The sequence below is a fragment of the Anabas testudineus genome, chromosome 22 (genome assembly GCF_900324465.2).
Source record: "Anabas testudineus chromosome 22, fAnaTes1.2, whole genome shotgun sequence".
NCBI classification, from domain to species: Eukaryota; Metazoa; Chordata; class Actinopteri; order Anabantiformes; family Anabantidae; genus Anabas; species Anabas testudineus.
The window spans coordinates 11,979,482-12,005,066 of NC_046630.1; the positions used below are offsets into that span (position 1 = coordinate 11,979,482).

General features: G+C 38.7%; 1 protein-coding gene across 1 annotated transcript in view; it reads left to right on the forward strand.

Annotated features, from left to right (window-relative positions):
* The first annotated feature begins 1,545 nt into the window (after nt 1–1,545).
* Nucleotides 1,546–25,585, forward strand: part of rai14 (retinoic acid induced 14) — a 33,134-nt gene continuing 9,094 nt past the window's right edge. The window contains exons 1-11 of the mRNA XM_026339755.1: nt 1,546–1,929; nt 3,040–3,121; nt 17,790–17,920; nt 19,370–19,458; nt 19,702–19,766; nt 20,401–20,458; nt 20,951–21,021; nt 24,259–24,365; nt 24,487–24,671; nt 25,048–25,079; nt 25,469–25,555. Of these exons, the coding sequence (XP_026195540.1) occupies nt 3,086–3,121; nt 17,790–17,920; nt 19,370–19,458; nt 19,702–19,766; nt 20,401–20,458; nt 20,951–21,021; nt 24,259–24,365; nt 24,487–24,671; nt 25,048–25,079; nt 25,469–25,555 (861 nt within the window). The 5' untranslated portion in view covers nt 1,546–1,929; nt 3,040–3,085. The remainder of the gene's footprint in view (nt 1,930–3,039; nt 3,122–17,789; nt 17,921–19,369; nt 19,459–19,701; nt 19,767–20,400; nt 20,459–20,950; nt 21,022–24,258; nt 24,366–24,486; nt 24,672–25,047; nt 25,080–25,468; nt 25,556–25,585) is intronic.

A 25,585-nucleotide genomic window follows, 5' to 3' on the forward strand; every position in this document is an offset into this window, starting at 1 on the left:
TTGAAAGAAATGTAATAAATACACGCTCCACTAGATGTCACTGTCTTGTTATTTAGTGAGTCTTGACGTCACCGTCTACACTCTCTGTTGCTTCATGAGTTGGACTCACCACTGGATGAGTCAAACTTTCATACAATAGAAGCCAGACTCTGGCCAAGTAGACCTATCATTGTCATCTATGTCACAGTGTGATGCTATGATTACCTCTGTTTTTTTTCCCTTTCTCCCATGTTCTCTTATTTTTTCCTTTCTTAACATGCACAGAAATTCCCTTATTGCATAATTTCAAAGAAGTGTTCATGTGTTAGGACTATATTACTATACACTGTGGATAAATTAACTAAATAACAAGTGAGGGATTTGTGCAACAGACAGGCTGTAAATCAAAAATAAGGATATTTGCTTTTAATTAGTGGTTTTGGTTTGGGACACAGACACACACACACACACACACACACACACACACACACACACACACACACACACACACACACAGTGAGGTTGTGGGTTGCATCACCTCTTCTTATGAAATGTCAGCATAATTGCAACATTTTGGCACAGACATGGTTTTTTACATGTATTAATAAAGGTAATTTTAGTGATGTTGCAACATAGACCTGCAACACTGACATGGGTTCTCTGAACTTCAGCTATGATACACACTGGTTTTATACATGTAAACCAGGTAGCACATCACTGGCAGCGTCGAACGACCCATCGAAACAGTTAGTAAATGTCTTACGTGGATGTGGATGAACTTTGTGAAAGCTGTAAAGGTATTATGGAAAATAACTTTCAGTTTTGTGGAGCAAGGTTATCTCAACCCCACACTGATTAGTACACCTACACAATTTATTGCTTAGTACAACAGTGCTTGTTTTCTCACGTTCTACCTTCTGATTTTCCCTTATTGTTAAACCTTTCAGACAAATATTGATTAAACTAGGCATTTGTTACTTAGAAAAATGAAGATAATGCTGCCCTTGTGCTAAAAACGCAATTAGAATGGATTAAAACAGACAAGCAAGTCTCATAACAGACAAGTGCTCCACAGAGCGCCACAGGAGATCCTTTCTACCTGTGACCATTAACCTTTACAATTTGTAAAGATGGGTGGGGGAACTGACAATTTCTTGTCATATAGCTGCTGTCATTCCACTCTGGACTACAATTATTGACCCATTTTCATTCATCTATTCTCATCCATATCACATATGCTGCACACATATATTGGGTTTTCTTGTATTGATGTTATTCTGTAGTTGTGTTGCTGTTGGATCTTTCCTAGTTGTGGTCCCCTTTCTTTCTGTCTGTGTTAAGAACAACTGTAACGAGGCAAAACAACATCCCTCTGGGATCAATAAAGTTTTTTTTTTTTTAAATCTTGAAGCAAACTACCAAACAGCATTTCAACACTAACATTTAAACAAACCCGAGCCTACGAATTGATGGGACGTACAAATGCAACAAGCGTAGAAGTTCCATAGGACATCTTTGAACTCCTTATTCATTGTTATGGCGTACTTATTCTAACAGCCAATCCCCTTTTGAACCATTGAACGACGATTTAAAGATGAGTAAGTCATGTCTGGGTGTGATCTGTGACTGGGAACATGACTGGGGCTCCGTGGAGAACAGCAGAGGGCTCGCTGGCTGCGGTCACGACAGCACTGGGGGAGTGACGTCACTCTGCTAAACCGGGCAGCAGCCGTAGAGTTCCGACCGAGGACGACAGGAGTCCGGGAGCAGCTCAACTTTTAATGTATGCGGGCCGAGTCGGGCCACTGTGGAGCTACCCCCGCTTTCCTTTATCTCACCAGAGGCTCGCTGATCGCCAGCTACTCCGTTTTTGGCACAGAATTAAAAAAAAAATATATATATTAGTGTCGGTCTGGTTTCTGCGTTCAAGCCTCCTGCGACTCCCACGGGGTAAGTTCACATCATGTAAGAGGTTGTTAGTGTGTTTCCAAAGAGAGCCCCAGTACCAGGACTGGGCTGGTCGGGGGTCTCAGAGGTGGAGGAATGAAGCAGGCTCCCGTGCGGTCCCTCGGCGCGGATACGAAGCGTTTAATCGGACGTTCAAGTGGTTTGTGTACAACGTTGGATCCTTTTAGTTTGAAGCAGCTGCGGCTTCTCCCAGGTTTGATCCCAGGTAGCAGATCCATCCACTCGGATCTGAGTTGTACAAGCTGTAGCCTGCACACATGGCTGGTTTCAGTTTGTGGCCACTCGCAGACTTAATTCATGCTTAAAAGAAAGTTGGACAGTGCGCTGGAGTAAAGTTAGCTGTGCCGCTGTGGCATACGACTGTGTGTGTGTGTGTGTGTGTGTGTGTGCATGAGAAATGCAAATCAGCGCTTTATATTTATAGAGATTCACTTCCACTTTTCTTGGTTTAGATCACCACGGATACTGTACAGGGAATATCACTGCACACTGTGCAGCTGCAGAAAGATGCTCACGGTGCCTACTCGGTGCTCTTGTTTGTGATTGCACGTAGAAACGGAGGCTCCAAAGTAGCCTGACTTCAGCTGGAATGCCCACCAGGATATTTGGAATAACCATTTTATAAGTTTTAAGAGTGAACTCATGGACGAGGTCACCAGGCATCCCCAAGGGGTTTGTGGTGATTTAAAACATCCTTACAGGAAACAATACAAAGCCGGATACCATTTCCAGCAACAGGTTTAAATTAGAATTGCATGTGTTATGCTAAGTTCATTTGCAACACTGCCCACTGCTTAGACACTACTTGGAGAATATGTATTATATTATATATAATATAGAATATTTGACTGTAAAGGTGCATGTGTAATTGATAGCATATTTCAGTTTTTCTAAGGAAAGTGTTGCTTTACCAAGGCTGCAGACTATTGCGACCATGAAACCCTGCTGCTCTGCACATTTATACCTCATTTCAATTGAAACTTAAGTGGATACGGTGTCACATAATACTTAATAAGGCAGGTAGCCTACTCAGAAACATTAAGTCACATGAGGCTGAGTTTAAACATCTGTGTTTTTTTTTTTGCTCCCCAGCCTTGACTGAGTGATTGAGTAAGTGACTGCATGGACCAGACTGAACATGAAGAGCCTTAAAGCCAAGTTTAGGAAAACTGATGTAAGTACTGAAACACATGTTACATGGCTATGTAGAGTGTGTGCACATGTGTATGTCTGCACGGCTGAGTCAGTGTCTGTGTATGTATGAGTTGAACAGCTGTGGATGATTTATGGCAGATTTTCTCAACCTTGGGGTCAGCGGCAGTCAGTGTCTTGTTGATATTTAGTTATTTGTTTAGTAAGAAATAAACTGGTTTGGAAAACAAAATAAACAGATCTTAATGACAATGTCTGTGAAATTTTTTATAGGGCTTCCTCCAGGCTCTGGTAAAAAGGAAAAGTATGCAATGCTTGATTTCAAATGACAACTTGTCAGCTCTAATTGTGGGTGTCATGAGAATTTTAGGGCTGTTTTAAAAAACAGGGTCACAAGGTTAAGAGACCACAATTTGTGGTGTTATGAACATGACAGAATTTTATACAAACAGACGACACAGGAACAATGTTCACATTCAGGATCACAAATATTTGATCCTTATGACTATGAATCAGTCTTCAGGGAGGGATTTCTTCATTCTAGTTCAGTCATTCATTTGCTCACAGTCTCAGATACTCTACACTCACAGGAAGTAAGGCGTCTCCACAGCGTCTGACTCATCTGTTGTCCCAGTGACCGTAATGACACACGCTGGAAGGGTCTGGATGGTTGCTCGATGAATGGGACAAGTTTTAGGAGATGGAGGGAGTGTCAGAGGTAGAGAAGTTAGCGAAAGCAGTTAGGAATGCTAACAAAATGAGAAACTTGGTTTATGTAGGCAATTTCTATGAAATTAAGAATATGCTGAGGGTTTAGGATTGAGAGCTCTGGTTAAATGGAATGATCTGCTGAGAAAGAGAGACTGACTGTGTCACAGAAGACATATTAGGTTTACAAAAGGTATGGATCATGTAAAGAGCACAACTTCTTCCAGTGAAGAGAGACCCACCTATAGGAAGTCTTGAAGAACAAGATTATACAAGTCACAAGTTTATGAGGAGCATAGAGGCATACCAGATAGGTGGATACATCTCCCAGTGTTTGGTTTAATATTTAACAATCTACAATTTTGCATGGCCGTCAGCCTAATATTAGTAAATAATTGCAAATTCAGTCAGCTATGTGGTAGTACAATAGTGCCTATTGTTCTAGAAAATGGAGTCCAGGATCAGGCGGTAAGGTCACAATAGTGAATAAATGGATGATGTCTGTCTCACCTTTACTCAGGGTTTTCCGATTAAATCTGTATTGTTACAGTAAGACTTGTATGCTGTGTGAGATTGATGCTTTTGGAGCTCGTTCTCACTAAAATAGCCAGTCGTAGGCGGCATGAGAGAAGAAAAGGGAAGAGCAGTGGATGTGAATGTTGCTTAGAAACACGACTAAGCAATTTGCAGTCATGCATGCCTTTGCAGACCTCACACCCACATACAGTGTCGCACTTTGATCACTTGGATGTCTGATGGCATCTTAGTTTGTCTTCCAGTTGTAAGAAATCACTGTTTTCATTGTCCTTGTGCATTTTTTGTTTGTTTTTGGAAAAGTAGACAACAGTATGTATGTATCAAATTTTTCACTCTGTTGGATGGATATATTACGAGCGACAAGATTGTGGGGGTGGGGGGGGGTGGCTGCCCACAAGTATTTCTTATTCTTATTCCATCAATATTAATAAGTTACAATAATATGTTGCACTGCAGATGTAGTGATTAAAATTAATGGTCATGATTAAGGTACGCAAATAAATAGTTTCACAGGCCAGCATGTTTATCCTCTGAGCCCATAGTCATTCCCTAGCTTTTTATAGTAACAACCTTTTTTAATAGAAAGAAAATGTCTCTTTGGTTTTATTTCAGGCTGTGTGTGTGTGTTAGTGACAGATTACTCAGGAATGTTCCTTCCAAAACCAGCCCTTCAGTTTTTTTTTAACAAAATAACAGAAATGTAATGCTTTTATAAATAGATTTGTTTAATGAAGTTAAGACATTCCCAGATAATGTGTAATGGAATGTGTGTTTTAGTGTCAAATCTTTACTAAATGCTTCACTTTGAGGATCCTCCTCCAGCCCAATGAACTGAATGCATCCGACAGCCAAGACTTAACACAACCTCTCCAACATGAGGCCTAAATAAGGGAGAAATGTTAAAAACTGGAAGAGAGAATAGGATGTGTTTTTACTGTAGTATGATACAGACTAACTATACAGTTGGTAGAAATGCTCTGATGATAAAACAGTTTTGTGTATTGTTTTTTCAAATGTATGGATCGTCTAAGATTTAAATGTACTCAAGCTAGAAAGACCTCTCCTTCCTTATCATCAAATAGGTCTTACACTGACTGAAGATGGGTTTTGAGTCACTGTCCTGTATAAAAACAAACAAATAATGGTCCCAGCAATGCAAACCACATGAGATGGCATTGCTGCGGGATGCTGGTTCAGTGTGTCTTGAATTCAGAATAAATCACAACAGTGTCAGCAGCAAGTTACTCCCACATCTTCACACCTCCTGTCCTGCCTGGTGTCTGTGAGATGCTCTTTTGCTGCATCTCACACTGATGTGGTCACTAATGTGAATATACTGTATCTGCTGTTGATGGGTTATTTCTGAACTGTATCCTATGCAGCTAAAGAAACTCTTGCTCTTCCTTCCTTCCTCCTCTTCTTCATGGGAAACAGTTTTACAATAATGTTTGATTGTTTTTGTGTGGAAAAACATCTTGAAGTTTTCCAGAGTGGTTGACATTCATGTCTCAAAGTAATCATGGATGTAGGTTTCTCTTTGTCTTTTGTGGCTCTTGCCATAGTTGAATAGGGTTATCTTCTGTTTACCAAAATTGTTGGCAGAGCCAATGGCACATTAAGAAGCCCACAAATAAATCATTCATGTATCATTGTGCCAATTTTGATAAAGCACAACTATTACTCAAAAACCTTTCCAGGCGGCTACATCATGGAGGAGTTTAAGATATTCTAACACTGTGGAAAAACTATATAAATATAAAATATATATTTTTTGCTCACTGCATAATACTATATGCCCTTTTTATAGTTCGCTGTCTTCAGATAGATTTACAATGTAGACAATAATAGAAGAAAAAAAATAAGAACGAGAAGGTGTGTCTAAGCGTGGTACAATAAATCAGCAAGAGACTTTTTGTTCTAAGACCTATCATGTCATAACAGGCATACTGACACTTATTAGGACAAGCACAGGTAATACATAACAATAATGATTGCACCGTTGTATTAAAATGTTCCAGCAAACCCTTATATCATCATTTACATTAGCCGTTACACAACTCAACCTGTGATATACACATCAATACTTGCACTTAACTTTGCCTAAATAATATTTATTTATTATTTTCAATACCAAGCAAGCTATCTAAAACTGTACATCCAAGCTGACTCAACAGAATGTGTCACCAGGCAGTGTCCTCCACTGCTGCACTGTGAATGCACTGTAAGGTTAGGTAGTGTGAAAATGTCGCCTACGCTGAAGGCTCTCACACATTTCTAACCTGAATATTAAACGACAACAACAATAATGCTGCACGGAAGATTAACTGAGAGTAAAACGGAATGTGTGATTTTCCTCACAGATTATACAGCAGTGGTAATAACATTTTTTTTCTCTATTCTGGTTTTTGTGATGGCTTCGTTGTGATCTGACTGTTTTTGTCCACCAAAAGTCTGTGCTGGCAAATGCCTAATAGGGAGTAACACCAGTGCTGCATTATCAGACTGAGAGTAGGTGTGTAGTTATGCAAGGTCAGAGTGAATCAGAGGCATTCCTGTAAGCATGTGTGTATCCATAAATGTGTGGGTTCTGAAATGTTTGCATGTCTGTCTGTGAGGCTCTGTCTGCATTGAAGTGTTTCTGTTTGTCTGTGCCTGCCTGAATATGTCTTTGGAATCCATCATTGACATTTTGGGATTTGTTTGTGGATCTTTGCTGATAAGCATACATGTATTCTGCCAAAGAGTCTGCATAATGAGGTGTGTGTGTGTGTGTGTGTGTGTGTGGATTGTTTAAGACAAGCAGACAGTGTAATCTGGCTTCTGGGAAGGGGTTTGGCAAACAGCCACAAAGAGAATTGCAGACATTCTGCTTTAGCCGTGTCTGAACAGTTGTTGAACAGTGTTCACATGAGACCTCATCGGCTTAATTGAAATTCAGCTTCCCGAGGAACTGAGGTGGATGCAAAATCTTTGTAAACTATGTTGATGTAGGGATGCAAATGACACTGCATTGTGTCTATCAGTTGATGAAGAACTAGTCCTGTGGTAGACCTGCCCCCTGCCACTCACCCAGTGACAGCTGGGACTGGCTCCAACCCTCCTGTGAGCCTCTACAGGATAATGGATGGATATATTTTCCAGATAACATATGTAAACATCATTAGTGACACCAAAACGAGACATTTCTTGCTGCCGTTATTTGATGAAAGACGTGTTTTTACAAACCCTTGTTTACAGTTAGCAAAAGAAGATAAGCATTTTAAATTATACATAAGCATAAACAATTTTTGAGATTTAAAAAAAACCAGCCCTAAATGGTACAATATACACACAACAAAATACTTTTAATACTTCGTTAAACAAAAAGTTTTTTGAGGGTTCGTTGAAACAGGCTTACTCTTAAAGATAGTTGGTTGTAATTAGTTTGAGAAATCTTAATTAAATCTTGTAGTGTGCACTGACCCTTGAGACCACATTAACAACCCTGCTGTTGTAGCAGTGCTGCTCAAAATGGGTTAATTTGCTTAGACTCTCAGCCCTTTCCTACCATCCCCCAAGCATATTACTTTGTGGTTGTGCTGTTCTGCACACACATACTCATGCAAACTCAGTCTGTCTTTGTTGATATCAATCTGTTTATTCTATTGTAGACAGTGAATGTAGTATTAAACCCTCACCCAGCGATTCATACTGTAACACTTCTTAAACCTGCTCTCCCAGCTGCTAGACTAAGCAGGATTACTCAAAGCTTTCACACACACACACACACACACACACACACACACACACACACACACACACACACACACTTTTACATCCATGTGCATAGACCATTTTCCAGCATATGTGCAGAGAAACACAGACACACACACACACACACACACACACACCCTCTCCTTATGATCCAGTCTGTGTGCATCTAATTGAAATGTGGATTATGCTGTCTCCTCTCAGGCTGCACTGTTGTTTCATGACTGCTTTTTCATCCAAGCTACATGAGACTAAAGACTAAACTGTGCATTTACTGTTGGCTGTATTATTTAAAGGTATATACCCTAATTTATCTGTTTAAACAGTACAGGGATGGTTCTGTTTACACAATATGATCCCGCTTATTAGGAATTATGAAAAATGTCTGTTGTGTTAAGTGGAGCAGCACTCTGAAGAAAATCACATGCTGCTCATCTGAAAACATTTTTAAAAAATGTGTTGTGCACTTTGTGGTTAAGAACATTAAGCCATAATATTTTCTTGGCCTCTTAACACATCAAGGAAAACAGAATTAGAAAACCCTGTTTTCTATTAAAGCATGGCACATTCACTAAATAAAAGATTAATAGCAATACAGTAATGTAGCAGTTCTATAACTATGTATTTAATTGTGTATATATATATTTTTTGTGCATCTCAGACTAATGTATTTCCATTTGGCACTGTTTGATTTGGCCCAGTCTGGCTCTGTTTCGCATGGAATGGTTTGTTCTGGCAGTATAGGGAAAGGATATTAGTGCTGGGAGTGACAGTAAAAGCTAAGAGAAAGCCTAGCTTTAATCTGGGAGAGAGGAGATGGAGGAAGGGTGTGTGTTCATCTGTGTGTTGTCAGTTGTCAGCAGTAGTAGGTGGGACACTGCAAGGGAAAACTGTGGGCCTGTTCATGTACAGTTTATTCAGATAGTATCTAGGTCTAAGTGGGGCAAATTTTAGCTATGCATCAAAAGTAGTAATAGCAATAATAGCATGAGGAAGATGAGCATCCTTTTAGAAAAAACATGTCAAGCCACTGCTTACGTTTCCTACAACACAGTGAACCTTCAGCATTTTCACTATTTCCTGACATTTTAGATTTAACTCATTAATTAAATATTTCTCAGAATCATAAAAATTGTTTGTTTTTGTTCAAATAAAAATGTACTGAAGTACTGCATAAACTGACATGCTCCCTGTAAATGCATTTAGCCTTCTGCACTGCCTTGTAACCATCTCTGTACTATATGAGATTACAAGATCGGTGGTTGAAAATACATTTTGATTCCTAAACAAGAGTTTCTAAACTTCTCAATGTGGAACAGTCATTGCCATGAGCACTGTTTGCTTTACACTGACTAGTATTATGATGAAGAGTTTCAGCTCCGTGTTATTGTACTTGGTGTAGATGGTTGCTTAGCAGTTGATAGCAATAGCCACGTTGCGTATAATCTTACTTTCACCTTTGATTTTAACCAAATAGCATTCTACACAAATGAAAAAATGCAGTCTAGTTTAAATTGATTGAAAGAAAAGCAGAGAAAGGTGTCTTAGGTCCTGTCTAAACATGGATCCAATTAAAGCAGGAACTGCCCATGTGATGTCTTTATTCTGTATTGCCTATTTACATGAACTACAGAAACATCTAATAAACTTGTTCTTCAGCAAATACATTACACTGAGTATGGTAAACTAAGGCGGGGGTGATTCTGGTGTCTGCGCATGTGTTTGCATGCTCATTAATGTGTGGCTGTGTGTTTGTGCATGGGTGTGTCCGTTGTCTGCTGACATCAGTGGTCATACTGCTTTGTGCACAGTATTTGCGTTAATTAGAAATTGTTTGTGGAAGTGTGAATTTATAGTCCTGTAGATGAAGTAATAGTGGAAAGTACAGCTAGTCACTGGTAATGATGGCAGCACCAGAAAGACTGACGAAAGCAGATAAGGTAAGTGAGGAAAGTTCAGTGGAAAAGGGGTGGTGTTTGTAAAGAATAATGAGGGATGAGACAAAGATGAAGAAGTGCACGTTAAGGAGGAGAGATCGGGCACATTACAGGAAAGAAAGTGTGCGAAAGAGAAATGTTTTGTGAGTGAGAAGGGCAGTCAGGCTCCAGCCCCCAGTTTGGTTCAGATGGGTTGTTTAGTTTGGCCTGCTCTGAACAACTGGAACAATATTCCTGCTAGGAGATGGATGGAGGGAGGGTTAGACTCAGTTCACCTGAAAAACTAGGAGAACTTTCCTTCATGCGAGACTTCTGGCATTTCACTGCTTACTTCCGATAACTGTTTTCGCTTACAAATGTTTATGAGATGTACTTATAGTTCTGTCTAATGATTTAGGTGGCAGACAGTTTTATGGATACAACATTCACATAAAATAGTGCAATTAATACTCTTTCCCGTTTCAGGTTTGTTATACAAAGTTTTTTGGAGCTGCCAGTACTTTATGTGCATGTGTGAGTGTGTTTGAACAGCCTGACAGAAGTGAACAATGCAGTATATTTTTGCCTTACTCCGCTGAGCATAATGAGGCTGGTTGCTTTCCAAGTCAAGCAGTGTTTATTTATAGGGCAAGAAAGGCTATTTATGTCAGGAGGAAGTACTGTGTGCGGGCTATTTATTGCTGGAGGTCTTCTTGCTCCCATAAAAGTGCCATGTTGGACTTCTGCATCAGCTCTGTAGTAGACAGTAGACAATAGCACAGCACATGGTACAATCAGTTTCATTTTCAAGAGTCAGGGTGGCCTCATAGTGTTCCTGTAACAGTTCAAGGTTTTTCTGAGAGGACCACAAAAAAAAAAAAGCACTAAAATAACAGGTAATTCGAGAGGTCACCGGGAAGTGTTTTGAGTAGAGGTCAACTAATGTCAGTTTTTCAAGGGCCAGTACTGAAGTAAAGAAAAGGGAGGAGAGGAGAGGTTAGGGGGGGCTGATGGATGACTTGATGACAATTTAATTATTTTTTTCTCCCTCTCTGTTAAGTCTTAGAAATTATGCTCTGTCAACAATAACTGTTTTAAACAATAACAAGATCACATCATATGTTAAAAATAAATTATGCCATTCAGCTTGGTTCTCATTGTCAGCTGTACAGGAGATATCTTCCAGTTTTACAAATCAAAGGTTTTGGGGAGTACTATGGCTCACGTTTAAAAAACGTTCTGTAAGTTGTACAGAGTTTGGAGATTGATAGCTCGAGAGAGAGAGAGAGTAACAGTTTAAAAAGTTTGACAAACTGCTTTTGAGTGAGGTCTCTTAAGTTGGAGGTAAAAAAAAATCTGCAAATGTGGTGTTAAAAATTTGTCATCTTACCAGATCTCTGTAGCTCTACTCCTCATTTCTTCATGAGACCAGGAGCTCAAGGCCACATTAGCTGCTACATAATGTACTTGAATTTAAGACCAATCTGTTGGTGGTTGAATTGGAGAAGACGAATTTATGGAATGAAAAAGACTGGTTATGCTGTTTTTTTGATATCTTTACTGCAAACAAACAAATCAGAATGCAAAATAGTTTAGAATAGAGGGCGGTGCCAGTGTAATTGCAGTGAATGTAAAATAAAATTGCTAGTTAAAAAAATGTTAGCTATGATGTCAATTTATTTCTTTATCTAAACACTGGGTCCAGATTGGGCAGTGAAATATAGTGGTATTTTTCATTATGAAAGCAACCATCTGGTCTTTGTTTAACAGTTCCGTCTCCTAACTCTCTTATTCTGGTTTTAGTTTCAGAGTCTAGTAAACTATTGTGGTGTATGTGTGTGTGTGCGTGTGTTTGCGCTCCAGAGGGCAGTAAGCAGTTTCAGCTGTGGTCTAGGAGAAAGGATGTATTGTTGGAGGACATTTGAGCATCTGTTTTGTTGCAGATAAGGGGTTTGAAGTTAAGAGCCACTGTTGATCAAAGGACAAAGATATTGTAGATGTGTCAGTATCTGTCTGTCCTTCATTTTTTCCCCATTGTTTTGTTTTTTCACTACTCTTTTCATTTTTCTTGTGTACATTGTTCACTCTTCCATCATCTCCTCTCTACTTCCTGAATGTACTGGCCTACCAGGGAGGTTATTCCCCTTTGGAAGTAAATCCATGTTGTTTGTATGTCCCACCTTCCACTTGACCTACTTTTTGTTTGGCATATTTAGCTATATCTGTCATCTCTACATGCAATCCCAAAGACAACATAATTCTCACTTACACAAAGGACAACTCTGTTTTAGTGTGTGAATTGGAATAGAGGATGGTGTAATTCATTCATGTGATGTTATGTATGTAGTCGGTTCATCTCTTTGAGTATCTGAGACTTAAGAGTTAGTGTTTTCATTCCATTAACCTTGTTCTACTTTGGTTGGTTTTTCTTTTTCTAACAGGAGCACCCAGTTGTTATGTCTGTCTGTTCAACATTTAAGCCCATAGGAACATTTCCTGACACTTACAGGCCCGATCACCGTAACGTTGTTAGGGATGTTTTTCATCCCCAGAGTATGATTACTTTGAGCAGGTACAATTTCAGGACAAACGCTTTAATCCACGAAAAGGCATCTGGAGAAGTAATTGCTGGATTTCCATTAAATTTGCCATGATTATGCATTGCAATTTTTCTGATCTTTGGACTTCCTGGGAAAGGATTAGCTTAACATGTGTTTTCTGTTTCAGTTTCACCTGATCTCACAAAATGATCTGACGAACAGTAGAAATGCGAAGAGCTTCTGGTCTCTAGTTTTATGAGCTTTTAACACTTAAATGTGAAACTAAGACAAGAACATTGAAAGACACAGCACAATCTCCTCTTTGATCTGCGCTTTTGTAGTTATTTAGAGTGTAGTGAAGCCAAAGAGGAAAACCCAGAAAAGAACAAACATCTTTTTATCTGTAATAGGGGGTACTATTAAATGTTTTCTAGAGTAAATGTTAAAGCTAATACTGTACAAACATTAAGAATATGATGTGGATGTCACCTCATTATAGTTGGTTTTCCCCTCAGAATATCCATTAATTTATTCCTCTTTTCCTTACCTCTTCTCTCTCACTTTGGGTTTTTGCTCCCTTGGCCTTGTGCTTGAAACTAGCCTCAGGCCTGCACAAACAGGAAACACTTATGTGTTATCACCAAACTCTCTGTGTGTCTTAATGAGTGTCCAGCTAAGGATAGAAAGACAACAAACACTATCGTCCACACCCTGATCCCACTGTAAACACCCTTATCGCAGCACAAGAAACAAAGAGGGAGAACCTGAAGGAGAGGCGAGAGGACAGGCAGTCGAGGAAACAGAACTGGAAGCAAGATAGGAAGAGAGATCCATTTTACTTCCTGGTGTAACACACAGAAGGGCAGTGGTCTTGATTTATTTATAATGTCAGCATTAGTAACTTTTATTGGTGCAACCCAATATAGACTAAGCCCAAAGTATTCAGTACAGGCAGATTTTGTCTAGAGTAATTGAGAGTGTTCATTGAAGTATCTGCTTCCTGCAATGTTTTTTTTATTTTTTTTATTAATTTTCTAATTATTCTTTTACTGAATAAATTTGGTGGTCTTTGAATATAACATGCTTAAAAAGAAAAGAACAACAACAAAAAAAAACTGCTACACTTTTAAAGCACAAAGTCATCAAACTACTTGTTCATCTCCAAAGCACAAAAACAAAAAGAATAACACACTTTTTCATAAATCATGCTTTAGTCTGCTGATTCATTTTTAATAGCTGGCCAAAACATTAGAAACACATCTCAGTACACTGCACTCCAGAATGACTCCACCACCCACTGCTGTGACCTCAATAATGGTCTGATATTTTGTTGAGCTGGGGACCGAAGCTCTGATTTAGCAAAATCTCTGCCAGCACATGACTGTTTTATCAGCCTCCCTGTGATGACACTAGTCATGTATGCAGTCAGAACTGGAGCAGTGCATTCCGCTCCACTTAAACCGGTCCATTACAATGTAGTCTAATGTGATCTGTGTCATGCTGCTTTATTGTGTCATTTTTTTTGTTTAGCCTATTAAAATCATGCTACACAGTACATGTCTTTCCCTTGTAATTTTGTCTAATAGTGCTGGTACTGTAGCAGGTATTTGTGTTGGTATAGATTCAAAGTCCAGTGCAGTTTTTGTGCCATATGCAGCTCTTGTTAATGAGACCATGAGAGGAACATTCATTACAAACATCAACTGCACACTGTTTCTGGATAAGGCTCCTTCCATCTTGTTTGTATAATGTTATAAAGCCAAACTGTTCACCTTCCAAAAATGAAATAACAACGTGGATGTTTGCACCTGCTGGATGTTCGTAAACAAACTATACTACAGCTTATTAAACCAGATGCACAGGAGGAGGTGCAGTTCTGAGACACAGATGTGTGAGTAGTACACAACCGTGTGCAGATGTTGCAGACTAGTTTCTCTGTTATACAAGCTCAGTTGTATAATAATAAGTGGCATGTTAATAAACAGAAACAGTGCATATTTCTTTTTAATAGAGAAGGAGTGGTGACTCTACACTGTAGAAAAAGTGGAAGGTCAGATGAGGTTATCCGTTGGGTAAAAGCTTTTGCAGAGATGTGTACTTTGAGTTAAACTTTTGCCAACAACGCAGTTGTTATAACACACAGGGTATTTGCCCCCCACACACACGCCCACCCTTTTCTTTGCCCTAAATGTTCACTGGTTTCTTGATTTAAAGCAACTAACAACCAACAACAGCATGAACAAATCTTTATTGAAGCCAGTACAGAGAAAAGTGCCTGTCTGGTTCTGCTCATAGTATTTGTAATAATATAATAATCTGTTACTCTAAACTTTAATGCAAACAACAACATGAGTAATTAGATATGACATCAATAGACCTTTTTTTTCTGATAAGTTACTGATCTATTTGGATACACACCACACAAGTTACACGTAAATGTAGGAGAAGTCATCCTAAGTGGAATTTCACTCTCTGTAAGATCTGACTGGTCCTGTTATTCAATCTGTCATTTATGGAAGTCGTTTTGTTTGGCTGTGGTTTTCACAGATCACAAAAGCACTCAATTACAGCAGTAAGTTCAACCCTTTCTGATGTCCACATAACAAGATAAGGAGACTATTTGGTGATGCTGAACAAGCCCTGGCTCTGTGTCAATTAAATTACTTGCAAAATGTAAACAAACCACTTTTCTGTTCTCTTTGATGATTTTGCCAAACAGCATCAAAGGGAACATTTATGTATATACAGTATTCCTTGACATTTTCTCTACTTACTGTATTCCCTAAGTCTATTCATCTATTTATTGTCTGTGCTTTTATCTCATTAGGGTTCCTATTTTTAGTGTTTGATTGCCTCAGTGTCCTTCACTGTTTTCTCTATGAAAACAAGGTCTGCTAACCACTGCTCCAAATGGGATATGTCCTTCCGAGCTGCAGCGATGGCCTACTGTGTAATGTTTCACTGCTCACTAATCATTATGACAGATGCACATTCTCTGACTTCTCTTTTCCACTTTCACTGACACCCTCAGACCCCTCAGTGCATTTCCTTTGCTCCAGATCATGGGTTATAAGCTACCTAGATTTCATATTGTATGTGTAACAATTTTTATCTATACAATAGCCAAAAATATTGAATACTGTTGTTGTGTTAAATAGCATCTAATCTCTTTCTCCTAAAAAGTAACAGTAAGTTTTATTTCATTTGACAGAAGCGTGTGTTGTGATCATGGAGGAAAAATATAATACACCGGCAATCTGAGAGACATTCAGAGCCACCGAAATACATATACAAATACAGATGTTGAGAGTTTCTGGGATGCGCTGATGAACATGCTAGTAATCTGTAAATGTAATGTTAGGTGTAAAGTCAGTGTGTCCACCAATAATACAATAGTACTGTATCTTTAATCTCAAACTTAAATCACAGCTGATTCTCATTACAAAGTCTCTCATCTGTGTGTACTCTTCTGTTTTTAGTTCCACATGATTAACTTGCTGATTTCTTACTACTGTACTGTGTACATGTGTTACAAAGAAAGATTTTCCCTGATCCTGTATTTATTTTCATATTTTGAATTTCTGAAGTAGCCTTGGACACTTTTGGATATATACTGATATGTGCTGATCTCTGCTGATAATAAAACCGGGACATCTGGTTGAATATGACCTTTTTTACATCTCTGTCAGTGCTCAGCTGAGTGTCTGTATGTCCCGTCTCTTTTCTTCAGTCTGTCAGAGAACTTTCTAGTCTTACACTACCTCCTAAATAGCATCTAACCTTTCACTTTAGTGCTATGAAGCCTGGATCAAAACGAGTCATACAGTAGCTATCTTGAGTGTGGGCATTTGCTTACTACTGGAAAGGATTTTCAGAGTTCCTTGCAACATAAGAAGGAATATTTCTTCACCCTTGGTAATCTATTAAGTATTTTTCATATCCTTATTGGTACACACTGTGGCCTAGCACTGCAGACCTCAGTGGTCATTCTAGCTGTTACAGTGACAGAAGGGATTTTATAGCTCTGCATTTTTCCACCAGCTGTGCAAAATGTATTGCAGTGTTTGCCACAGTGGCTATTTATACAGAGTATCGCTATGTTGGTTCATTGCTGTCCTAAAATAAGGTACACTTTGCCCACAACTGTTTATGGAGTAAGAGAGTTCAGCACCTTATCATGTGTAGGTCAGTAGGCTATGAGGTCAAATTTAATACAGTTCTGCTTCCTAATATGCACAGGTGATTGCAGACGGTTCAGACTGCTGAGCTCAAGCTGCAAGTACAGTTGCCACTGTATGTTTTGGTTACATACAGCCTTACTCCGCTCAGTTGAAGGAAAGGGATTCTTTCACGGCCTGCTCCGTTAAGATCAGTTTCTTTAAAAACATATTTCTAATCCATCTTTGATACTGTGTTATATTCTTCATATGACTAGATATTATGTGGTAATAGTCACACTGTCACTTTCCCAGAATGATATTACAGATTTAGTTTTGACCACATTTCTATTTTAAATATGTTTTCATAATGTATTTTAGGGCAAAGTCAAGCCTTGTGAAAAACAGCTCTTAAAGCGTGCTGTACTGTATGTTGTGTCATCAGATTGCTGCATTGCAAGGTACTCTCTGCATGAGATCATGCTTGAAGCTTTCCAATAGCTGACTTCTCTCTATCTGAATAGCCTGGCAGTGACACAAATGTGGGGCCGTTTGGTTTGTGTATGTGTGTCAGTGCACGTCCACATTGGAATTTGGTTATGAGTGTGTGTGTGTGTGTGAGAGAGAGAGTGTGTATGTGTGTTCACATATGGAAACAAATGTTTTGTGTAGGCCATAGAAGAGCCAAGAAAACATTCTCTCCCTCTGAGAAACATCACTCACATTTAGGACATCTCAGCGATTTTGGCTGCAGAGTAAAATTTTCTAATGTCTGAAAACAGCACATTATTGTTAGGAATGTACACATTATTAAAATTCATGGATAGATGCAAAATAGTGATCTATTTCATATCTGTATCTGTATGTAAAATTGAGTTACTCTATTTATACTGTATTTATGGTGATGGTTTGTTTTTTATATTTAATCAGAAATGTATCAACTTACCTCCTGGTTCCCCTTTCCCATTAATTACATTTGACATCTTTCTTTTGTCTTACCTCATCTCTCTTCTTTTCTTTGTTCTCCTTTTTTCTATATGTCTTTTTCTGTCTCTTCTTTTTTCCAAAATCACCTCCTACAGGTTAATGAGTGGAACAAAAACGATGAGCGCCTGCTTGCTGCGGTGGAGCATGGTGAGACAGAAAAGGTGGCGTCACTTCTCGCCAAGAAAGGTTCCAGCGCTGTGAAGTTGGACAGTGAGGGCAAATCCGCGTAAGCATACTTACATTAACCTATCTACAAAAATAAGTAGAAACAAAAATGTAACATTGCTTTAGAAGTAAAGTATGTCCTACAAGCCTACTGCACAACATGACTGCTATAGAGTAAATAATTGAGACACGAGAATGCTATGGCTCCTTTTGATTTAACTTTACACACAAGGAAAATATGTATAAGATGTCAGGATCTGTCTAACAAGTAAATACAAGTTCAGCTGTTTCAACACCATTTATCATAAGCGTTAACTTCAAAGATCTGATAAGAAATTGTAGGTGTGATTGTTGTTGTCAGTGTATTAAATTTCCACATTATCCAGTGTTGGAAACCACAATGTTAACAATGAATGGGCAATCTGAAAATACATCTTTTGTGTGTGTGTGTGTGTGTGTGTGTGTGTGCATGCCCACGTTCCTGAAAGGTTAACATTTTGCAACCCTTCCTTCAGCCTCCCTGACGTGCAGAGGTGGAGGAGCTTGTTGCCTCACTGGTTGAGATTGTTGATAACACAGAGGCTTAGTGTTAATATTTGACCCCTTTCTTTCTCTGAAACTCAACACCCGCTGACCTCAATGTGTTGAGCAGCTCACACAGGGCCAGGAACATCAAAACACAGGAACTAACGTGGAGGGAAATGAATGTGCAGATTTGGTGACACACAAGCACACAGACTTTTTATTCCATAGAGTTCACATCTTTGACCTTTTCTCTTTGTGTGACAAAATCACAGAAACACACACACACACACACACTGAAACATACTCACAGCCTTTTTAAATCATGATGAATGTGGTGGTTTGGGATCGTAATGCTCCAGTCCTTTCAGAACCTACAAAGGAGGAGTCTACAGTATCTCTATGGTGATAAAACCTGATTGAAAGGCATGTGGGCATAGTTGTGCAAATGTATGTGTGTATTCTACCCACACACCAAGGGTAGGCTGGGCATGTGAAGTGTTTTTTTCTTTTTTTCATTCTGCTCGCTGAGCTGGAAAGAGGCTGTATTGATTGCCTACTGCACACATATGCACAGACAGACACGCACAAGGCAGCGTTTTTTTTTTTTTTTTGTTTTTTTGCATACAGGGTCAGGGTTTTACCTTTTTTGTGTTGGGCACAGGAAATAACACTGATCTGTAGCCAAGTTTGAATTCCGAAACACATACACTACTATAAAGAAACATCAGGATGCTGTTGCTATTTGCTCATGAGAGTTTATCGAAACTACTCAAGTTCATATAAAAAGTGTTTACCTTTCAAGAAATAAGCATATTAGCTGAGAGTTAGTTTGATGATTGGCAGTATCTGTATTTATATATGTCTGTACATTAAATAAGAACCTACAGCCATACTTCAGCCAGACCACATGTCTTTTTTGTGGTTATTTAATTATTACAATTTCAATTTGTTCTAATATTTGTCTTTGCTCTGGTTTTGTAAACAGTCTTCATGTAGCAGCCTCACGTGGTCAGACAGACTGCCTCTCTATCATCCTGGCTCATGGAGCTGACCTGTCAATCACTGATGCTGCAGGTATGTACCGTACTGTAGGTAAAGACAGTCGTAGTACATAGAATAAAAGTAGTTTAGAATCCTTCTCTCAACAGATTTAAAGAACTTAAATGTGTTGTGTTAGTGAGGTTATTGTCTTATTGCATAAATATCAGTGCTTTACCTTGTTGCTTTAACCTTTTCTCTCATGTTTAATCATGTTAGTACTTGTCTGTACTCTGTTCAATGAAAATCTCTGTTGTTTGTTTGTTAATTTATTTTCAGGCTTTAATCCTTTACATCTGGCTGCCAAAAACAATCATGCTGAGTGCTGCAAAAAGCTCATTCAGGTGAGGTGGATAAAGTAACAAATGTGATTTGTCCCTGTTAAAATCACTTTTAACATTTAGGTTACTAGTCATACATAAAGGATCAGTACTACAATGTTTTACTGCGATTTGCAGTCCTATTGTATTTTAATGGTGCAGTGGATTTAATATGATGGTTTGATATTATTTCTGGTTTTGTAAAATTGTTTCAATATGTGTTACACCTATTCTGTCAAGATGTCAGATGCTTCATTTGTTCTGTCTGCTGAGTGAGTGAGTGAGTCTGTGTGTGTGTGTGGACAAATCAGCAGATCTTAGCAGGAGGACACACTCTTAAGACACTGCTCTGATCTGCTGACTTGACTGTCCCGAGACAGTTTGTAGCACATCAGCACCACATGCCTGCCTGGTCAAACATCTATTTAATTCTGCTGGTACATAGAAAAGCATTTAAAACCTCTAAAACATAGCAGAGTACCATCACCAGCAAAATGTGCATAGGAAAGAAAAAAAGTAGTGCAAGTACATTTCTGATCCACTGACAGTCTTGTAAATCACCAGTGGTAAACTGATCTGTCAGTATCTGTTAGTTTCTCAGGAAATAAAGTACTAACAGTATTCATTTGCACATGTAATATTTTTCTGTTTCCTCCAGTGTAAATGTCCCATTGATGCTGTAGACAGTTCAGGAAAGACCGCGCTGCATCATGCTGGTAAGTGTATGAGTATCCCGAGAGTTAATTAGACTAAAGTATTTTTATTTAAGTTTAATCTGCTTTTAGAATGATAAAAGAAAATATCTTGTTAAGTTTAAGATTTAATAATAATTTAATTTGGATTAATTCATCTACCATATTTGTAATTAAATTTGATTTAAGTCTAATTAGTCTGAGTCAAAAACTAAAATGTCTCTGAGTAATGACGGTTCTAACAGAAACCACCACTGCTAAAAAATAATGTTTTACAACAATGTCTGTCTACACTGAATGTGACAGAGCTGAGCTTCTGCTTAGATCTTACAGTGCTGATGTTACTTGATGTTTTTAAGTGAAAAGGAAAGTAGGTAGTACAGTATGGTTTCACTCTGATTTTTCGGAAATCAGAGGAAGAGACAAAGAAGAGAACCAAACTGGATCAAGCTGTTATCTCCAGGTACCTCTTTGCTTCTTTTCATTGTCTTGACTGGTGTGTTATCTTATTCGCAGCTGCCAGTGGGAACATCCAGACCGTTCAACTGCTGTGTGAACTGAAAAGTCCCACCAGCCTGAAAGATGCAGTATGTACTTTCATTATTACTTCCACACTTTCCTGCTCAGACATATTTTTCTTGGCAGGACTTTAACAGGCTCCGAAACAAAATAAAGACCACAGAAATGCTCCTTTCAGTCTTATGCATATCACTTTCTCATGTGTTATGTGTTCTTGGGAGGCAAATAGGCGCTTGTTTGCTTTGGATTTTCTATAGCATTAATTGGTCTTTATTTAGCTTGTTTCCCAAATTTCAGGATTCTAGCTGATTAAGAAAGTAGGGCCTATTATAAAGGCTTTTTGATGATTAACTTACCTTGTCCTCAGTTTTATGATTAATATTATTCTGTGTGTGAGGTAGAGGGTCATTCTACTGTGGGAACTCTGCTCTGAAGCCACAGACATGTGGTCTCCATTGCAGTGACGCTCCATGGCTGTGGTTTTTACCCAGCGTATTGTGTGTTTGTGTAAAAGAAAAGAGTGCAAGTCAGAGAAAAGAAATGCAGGCGAGAATTTGTTGTTAATTTACTTCCCTTTTTATTATCACGCCACAGCTGACGTGTTGGAGATAAATCCTTGCTTGCTCACTCGCAGTGATCTTTTAGCCTACGTGTGAAGATGTCATGCTATTTTTAATTAAAATTTGTTGCAACCTCATACTTGTTTAAGCTAAGGGCAAATCAAATGCTGTGGCTTTTGAAACCAGTTCATGCTACTCTTTTGTACCAATCCTTCAGATACATAATCAATCAAAAATAGTTAAGCGAAATGATGCACTGTCTTTGCTTTTATTCAGTGTGGTGACAATTTTGATGTGTTCTCCAGACTTTTGGTTTCATACTGTACATGTTAGACATTTGATACAACTTATACTTTTCAGCATTTACTTTTCCAACCACAGTCATCTGTGAATGTGTGTGAGAGATTTGAGCAGCTCTGTCTGCTGTTAGTGGACATATAGACAGGGAACCACAAAGTTGTCTGGAACCTATTGCTGTTAATGTGCTGAGCAGCAGCAGCAGCATCCCAACTTGTTAGCCTCAAGCATACAGCATGGCTATAACACACATCTAAACCTGCATCTGTATCCGACTTCGCTAAACATACACCTACAGCGAGATATTGAAAGAAACAAATAAACATCTGCCAGATCTTACATGTGTGGGACAAAGAACGTTTATGGAAAATCAAGCAAATGTAAACGTAGCTCAGAGACACTGGTACTATGTAATAAAAGCTTCCTTATGTTTGCTATTGTGGGAAAGAAAATCTCAATTACATAAAAGACGCTCTTGATATAATTCACAGACACAGCCTGGTAATTCTTTAGCAACCAAGTGTTTTGATTGAGTGAGTCACAAACTCTTGGATGTTTGCATTCGTGATAATGTAACACCATGTTTTGCTACTTTTATTAGTCCACTACTTTAAAAGACAACACTTGTACAGTTTTAGTTCTGTAAAGTACATTTTTTTACTTGTAGAGTATAAATACTATAATAAAAATTGTGTTCTTAGCTTATGTTATTAATGCTATTCTTGAGTAAATTAAATTGATCATTTGACTTAATCATAATTTATCCTACTTTCCTAGAGCAGGGTCATATAGCTGATAAGGTAAAGGCAGTGACAAGCAATAAAGCAGGAACAAAGTCTAGAACTACAATAATCTTAATAGCTGAAAATGGGATAAGATGTTGCAAGCTTGTAGTGAAAAATACCAGGCAAAATGTTTGCAGCCATTTTACCTGTGTTGTGCTTTATAAAATATATATGAGGTTATATGAAGTTTAGCGGTAGTGAGAAGACGGTCTAGGAATATTCTTTATTCTGCAGGCCTCCTCTGGGCCCTCTACATAAATCTGTTTGGCATGGTTCCTCTGATTTCCCAGCCAGCAACTAAAATGATTATTAAAATCGAACAGTCAATTAACCTTTTGTTTCAACAGTTGACAACTCATTGACATAAACATGATGAAGTGTTGCTGGTAGACATGCACTGGTTTACAGTGTCCCTCACCCACTCTGAAACTGCAGCACTCAGTGCTGAATTCCTAGTGCACTTATTTCAAGCATTACTGGTGCGAGAGGTAGTATCAATATGTTCTTCCTAAGCAAATCAGTCACATGTTGTGCATTAAATATTCATTCATAAAGCTGTCATACATGCACAGACCTACGTGTATGTACAGTGTCTGTCTAAATAGAAGCATTTCCTTTTTCCATGGAGTTTGTATTAACCTTTAAACAGAGGCACATTTGCTTATGTTTATGTTTGCTCTCTTTGACAGGCCTCTTATCCTATTAAAATTAGCTGTGAGTGTTACCTTGACAAATAAAACTTAGTTTTTTAGTTTCGAGAGAAGAAGCAGTTGAACAAAAACACAGAGTAGAACAGACACAGGTCACAAGTCTATAGCAGAGCACAGAGGAACCCACAACATAGCTTTGCTCTGTGTGTGGAGGCAGCAGCCTTGTAATATAAAGCACAAAGCTGTGCTGACACACTTTACTGTCTCTTGACATTCTTTTACTTTTTTTCTACAGACCTCGTGTTTATTTTTTTACTTCATGCGATGTCAAGCAGTTTAAAACCTCCTTATCTATAGTTTTAGTTTGAATTGTGTGGATTTGCTGTGTTTAGAAATTTTGCTCTCTTAACTCTTGCTAAAGTCACAATTTACTGAAACACTTATTATGAATTTTGGCTAAGTCAGCATTCTTATCCTGAACAGAGTCTTCCAGGCATCAGCTACTCCCAGGCTGTACACCACCCTCAGTGGTCCCAGCCAATCAACTGTCTGTGTTTGACTTCGGTAATAGAAGGTTAAGGTTAGGTTAGGAATCATGCTTGGGGTTAGGAACTGTCAGCCCTGTTGAAAAATGTGGGATGTCTACATTGCATGAAATACTGCTCCAGTTACCCAACGCAGGGCAATAAACTCTTCCGAGGCCATTCATTTAGAATTGTAAATCTGTAATTTCTGGGATTTTCCCTTCCATCTATTCCTCTCATCCTAAAACATACACAACTCTGGAAGTAGGACAACTTTGCCTTTTCTGTTTCTGTGTTAGACGACATTCAATCCTTTTTCACATGGATCTGAGACTTCTGTCACCACACAGTCACCTACCAGACTCCCTGTACGCCCACACCCTTACGCCACACACGTTATGAAGGTGAACAGACAAAGCTGTGTTGTCCCTCGATAAGATTGTCTAAATCATTTCTAATATTTATCATGTCTGTCTATTTGTCCCAAAGGACGGACTCACCCCCTTGTTGTTGTCAGCCAAACACGCTCATGTTGAAGTATGCAACACTTTGTTGGACTGTGGTGCTGATATTAACACTTGTGACAACAGTGGCAGGTATGAACACACAAAAAAAAAAGAAACTTCAGACACTATTTTACTGAAGAGAAACAATTCTGTTCTTACATGTTCGGTAGATGTTGTATTGGAGATGAGTGTTTGTACTTCTGCGCTGCAGGACAGCCTTGATGCTGGCAGCTGAGTCCAATGCGGTCTCTGTTGTTGAAACCTTGGTTCATCGTGGAGCAGATCACTCAGCTGTAGATTCACAAGGCCACGATGTCTTATACTACGCCAAGATTTCAGGCAAGTCAGAGGTCAAAACTGCCCTCACAGCTGCCCTGAGCAAACATCAGGTTTCAGGTGAGTGGAAAGACCACAACACTTCTAAAACCTAACCTAAACCAAAACATCTTTAATTTATTCTTCGCTTTTTCTTTAGCTTTTTTTGCTTCCAGATAGAAATTGAATCCCCACAAAGTAAATATCTGAACAGATATTTGCCTCCACACCATATCAATATGTGGTGGTAGAGATTTGTGCTGGTTTTAACAGTCAACATTGCCATCTGCAGGAGTTCTCCCATTACTACACTACACTTACGTATATGTACTGTGAACTGTGTATGTCATCCTCAGTGACTGAGATGTTGCCTGTAATAGCAAAACAAGCATAGTATAAATGTTTATTTATTTATGAATGCTGTTCATTTTTGGTGTTTACTCGTCTCTTTTGACAGATGCACATGAAAAGTCTCCTAGAAGCCCTCTGGTAAGACATTTTAAATACTTTTCATTTGAGATCTTCACAATGATCAAAGTCACTAAACCATCTGAGCTTATTAATAACAGAGTCTAAATGTGTTTTAGTGCTACCATATGCCACATAAAAAAGCCACATAGAGTAAAGACAAGTCTAAAATGAACAAAAGCCACATTTCTGCTGTGTAGCCTCACCTCATGCACAGTAGCATCAGCTTTCATGTGTCAAAATCAAATTTTGTCAAATTATAAAAAATCTTTGTTCCCATATTTGAAAAACTCAACTCGAGTCCTACAGTAGCACTCAATGATTGACTCTTCTTTTACTAACTAGCACTGAATCCCACCTTTCCTTTTCTCTCTCTTCATTGCCTCTCTTTTCTCTTGCTGGCTCTCCAGCATGATCAAGTAGCTAAACTAAGTGATGAACGGATCACAACACCCAAAAAACGAAAAGCACCTCCACCTCCTATTAGCCCACTGCAGGTAAATGCATCTCTCTCTGCTTGTACCAGT